The sequence below is a fragment of the Musca autumnalis genome, unplaced genomic scaffold (assembly GCF_047663935.1).
Source record: "Musca autumnalis isolate F117 unplaced genomic scaffold, ASM4766393v1 scaffold_1, whole genome shotgun sequence".
NCBI classification, from domain to species: domain Eukaryota; kingdom Metazoa; phylum Arthropoda; class Insecta; order Diptera; family Muscidae; genus Musca; species Musca autumnalis.
The window spans coordinates 271,552,798-271,556,924 of NW_027411644.1; the positions used below are offsets into that span (position 1 = coordinate 271,552,798).

The following is a 4,127-nucleotide window of genomic DNA, read 5'->3' on the forward strand; positions in this document are numbered from 1 at the left end:
ACACTCAAAATCGCAAGGAAATTCGTCGAAATTCGATATTATCACGAGTTATTGGAATTTTTAATGGTTCTTTTTGATATCCGATAGTATGAAGCCTAGCTTATTAAAATGTGTTTAGAACTAATTGTATTTGCGTTACTTTTTTATAGAGTTACCTGATTTGCTTTGGAACGTTTTTAAGTGTATATTTATAATTAGTCATTTTTGGATAGCTAAAAAGACTTGCGGTGTCCCGCAGTTCTAATGGTACCCACAATTTAGAGCAGTTCACGAACTCTCAAATTCTCAATAAATTAACTGCGACCACTTGCGACGCCGGGTTACAGACCGCCTATAACGTTACCAAAAATTTAAATATAACGCTTTCTACAAATAATATATCTCCATACCAAAAATTTTCAATATACATAGGTCCACGTTTTCATATAGACGGTACCGCCTAATTTTTGGTATTTTCAAGTTTTTACTTACTTTTGATACCCTCAGCATTTACGATAACGAGGGTATATACACTTTCATACGGGCAAAATGTGCCTCATCGAAATAATGGTTTCAGACCCCAAGAATGTTTGGACGAAATGTGTTTCAGACAATTTGCAGTCGATTGAGCAATGTCCGTCCGTCTGTATGTCTGTCTGGCTGGCAGGCTGGTGCGCACGATAACTCTCTAACGGATGAACCGATTTGGTCCAAAAGTTGGCTATCGCAATATTTTGTCCAAACTTAGTTTAAGTTCGAAGATGGGTTATATTGGTCCACTCCTTCGGGTACCACCCCCACAAAAGTTCGAACATGTTCGGAAAATTTGTGCGCACGATAACTCTTGAAGGGAATAACCGACATGGTCCCTACTTACACATCGTGATATTTCTACCAAACTTAGATGACGTTCCAATATGGACTCAATCGGTCCACGCCTTCGAGTACCTCCCACACAAAATTTCGGAAAAGTTCAGTTTAGGACCTGCTTTCGAATCGCTTTGATTTTTGTTGCAACAACTTGTATTCACTGCCCCCATACGACGGTACAAGTTTCATCAGGGGCAAGTCCATACTTCCTGAGAAAATAGCCTAAAAGTTGCATAGAGCCCATATGACACCGTGTGTAGTGGATGGAGCGCAAGATAACTCTCGAACGGATCTGCAGATTCGGTCCAAAATTTGGGCTTCGTAATATTTTGTCCAAACATTGTTTAAATTCGAAGATAAGCCATATCGGTCCACTCCTACAGGTACCTCCCCCACAAACGTTGAAAAAGGCTCGGAAAAATTGTGCGCACGATAACTTTTGACGGGAGTGACCGATGTAATCCATACCTAATATATCTACCAAATACAGATCAGGTTCGAACATGGACTATATTTGTCTCTCACATAAAATTTCGGATAAGTTCACTTTAAGACCTGCTCTCAAATCACTTTGATTTGTGTTGAAGCGATTTGCATTCGCTACCTCCATTAGATGGTGCGAGTCCATATTTCTTGGGAAAATAGCCCGAAAAGTGTCACCATATGTGGCGGTCGGAGAGAACGATAACTCTCGAACTGTTCAACCGATTTGGTCCAACACTTGGTCTTCATCATATTATATCCGAACTTAGTTTCATGGGGCAATACCGGTCCACAACTTTCGGTACTTCTCCCCAATATTTAAAAAATGTCACTAAAATGCTAGGACGATATCACTTGAATGGGGCAACCAATTAGGTCCAAACTTTGGATCTCCTAATATTTTGTCAAAATTGAGTTTAACTTCTAAAATGGTCCATATCGGTCCACCCTAAGGGTACCTCCCCCACAAAAGTTCAATATTTGTGTCTTAGTGCAGTTAATTCCTAATCCTCAATATTGTCGGCAAGTTCAAATGTCCAAAAATGGCCACAAAATGCAGAAGAGACCTTAAATGCATTCCATCTGTCCGTAGATGAAAGTTTCACTTCACATTGGCTGCGGGTATATCCGACTGACACTTTTTTACTTGTTTGGACACAATTTCCTATAATTTTGCATTTAGGATACCTAGTGGTCAACAAATAAAAATTGGGAACCTAGCCCCCCCCCCCCCCCCCCCCCCCCTCGCATATAATTAAACCGCCCGATTTTGTAGCTTATAGCACAATTTTCAGACCTAATTAGCTACAATTTGCCATTTAGGGTTGCTAATGGTCAAACAACTTGCCCACGAAAAATTGTGGACATAGACCCACAATTTGGAACAGCCTACGTATAACAATACCGCCCGATTTTAGGTATTTTGGCGATCTTAGCTACATTTTCTGACCAAATTAGCTATAATTTTGCATTAAAGGTTGCTAGTTGTCTTTACTAAAAATAGTGGGCATAGGTCGACGTTTTGGAATATCTCCCATATAACGGCAAAGGTTTATTAAGATAGCGGGTATAATATGCCAGGCATCTAAACTTAAAAAATTTAAAAAAAAAATAATAACATTTTTTATTCAATAAAATTCTATAGAAGACGTTGACCGAATATCATGTAACTATATGGGGTGAAAGTCCTCCGTCTGACAAACATCTCCTCCAAATTTCATAACTCTCTCGTTATCCGTTTTAGAAAATACAGATTTTTGACACACAAAAATCCCATTTTGGCCACACTGTACATCCCACAATTATTGTATTCTATTCGTTCTAAGATTAAGTATAGATGTTGCTGTTACTTTCATAGCCGAAAGGAAATGAATTATACCATAACAATTCTGAATATTTCATAATGGTGTGTATTATTTTTATTTCATTGAAATTCTCCCTGGATGCAATGGCATATTCAAAATTAGATATTAATGTGAAAGCGAAAGTTGGTGTCAACATGAATATCAAATCATAGTAAAAAAAATAAAAAACTTACCATTTACTACAAATAGGGTGCGGTTGCAAGGGGTCCATATACGATATTCGTGTTTTTTTCCTCAGATGAAAGAACACAAAAAATGTATCAATTAGTTGAACACAAAAAATAGAACACATTAATAAAAAACACAAGCTCTTGTTCTTTATTTAGAAAAAAGAAGCAAAATAAAAACATTGTTAATTATATCAATTTACAAATATGATCCATTTCAAATTGTGATAAGAAACAGACGATAGTACAAACACGATAAATTTCTTCAATATAAATATGACACAGTTCTGCCAAGAAGTTAACAATCACCAACAGATTGAAAGCAAATAAAATGCATAAAGGTAAAACATTAGATAACATTTTATTTATTGTTATAGAAAATAATTAAAATACGTTTTCTGTTTTAAATTTCACAGTTGCCGTAGTTGTTGTTTTTGCCCTGGTGGCTTTAGCCTCTGCTGCCAATGTACATTTGGCTAGCTTTGAACCACAGGATATTTATGCTGAACCAAATTGCAAAATTGTAAACGACCACAGCCGCATGTTCCGTGATATCTCAGATCCCACTCACTATTGGGTATGCCCCGAAGGTCAAGAGAAGGCCCAATACATTCAATGTCCACCCAATGAGGCCTTCATGGAAAAACCACAAAAATGTGTTCCTTGGGAAGAATGGAAGTGGGTTGAACCTTATACTAAGTAAATTGTAAAATTAAATGAATTGGTATTTTGTGTTTTCACTGAGTAAATGAAAAAATTAAAGAAATATAAAAGTGAATATGATGTGAATGTAATTGGCATTTGTAATAAATTTGATCCATCGAAGCCTTGACCTGCCAGTTCTACATATACCACCATGTGGCACGTACTTATACGCCTTTTTAGCGGGTTCATCATCGCTCATTCTTATGATGTGGCCTAGCCAACGCAATCGTTGCATCTCGATACGTTTATCTATACTGATGTCGTTGTATAGCAGATACACCTCGTGGTTTATGCGACGTCGATATTCACCGTAAACGCAGATTGGTCCATAGATCTTTCGAAGAATTTTTCTCTCAAACACACCAAGCACTGCCTTGTCTGCTAATACGAGTCGTTGTATAGCAGATACACCTCGTGGTTTATGCGACGTCGATATTCACCGTAAACGCAGATTGGTCCATAGATCTTTCGAAGAATTTTTCTCTCAAAACACACCAAGCACTGCCTTGTCTGCTTGCGCAAGTACCCAGGCTTCCGGGTAGTATCCAGGGACGTACGC

The 4,127-nt window shown here is 37.8% G+C and overlaps 1 protein-coding gene across 1 annotated transcript; it reads left to right on the plus strand.

The window, feature by feature from the left end:
- The first annotated feature begins 3,108 nt into the window (after window positions 1-3,108).
- On the plus strand, window positions 3,109-3,657 carry LOC141391275 (uncharacterized). The gene is made up of 2 exons (XM_073964189.1): window positions 3,109-3,204; window positions 3,280-3,657. Exons 1-2 carry the CDS (start codon window positions 3,195-3,197, stop codon window positions 3,564-3,566), a joined length of 297 nt encoding a protein of 98 aa, XP_073820290.1. The 5' UTR covers window positions 3,109-3,194; the 3' UTR covers window positions 3,567-3,657.
- The last annotated feature ends 470 nt before the right edge of the window (window positions 3,658-4,127 follow it).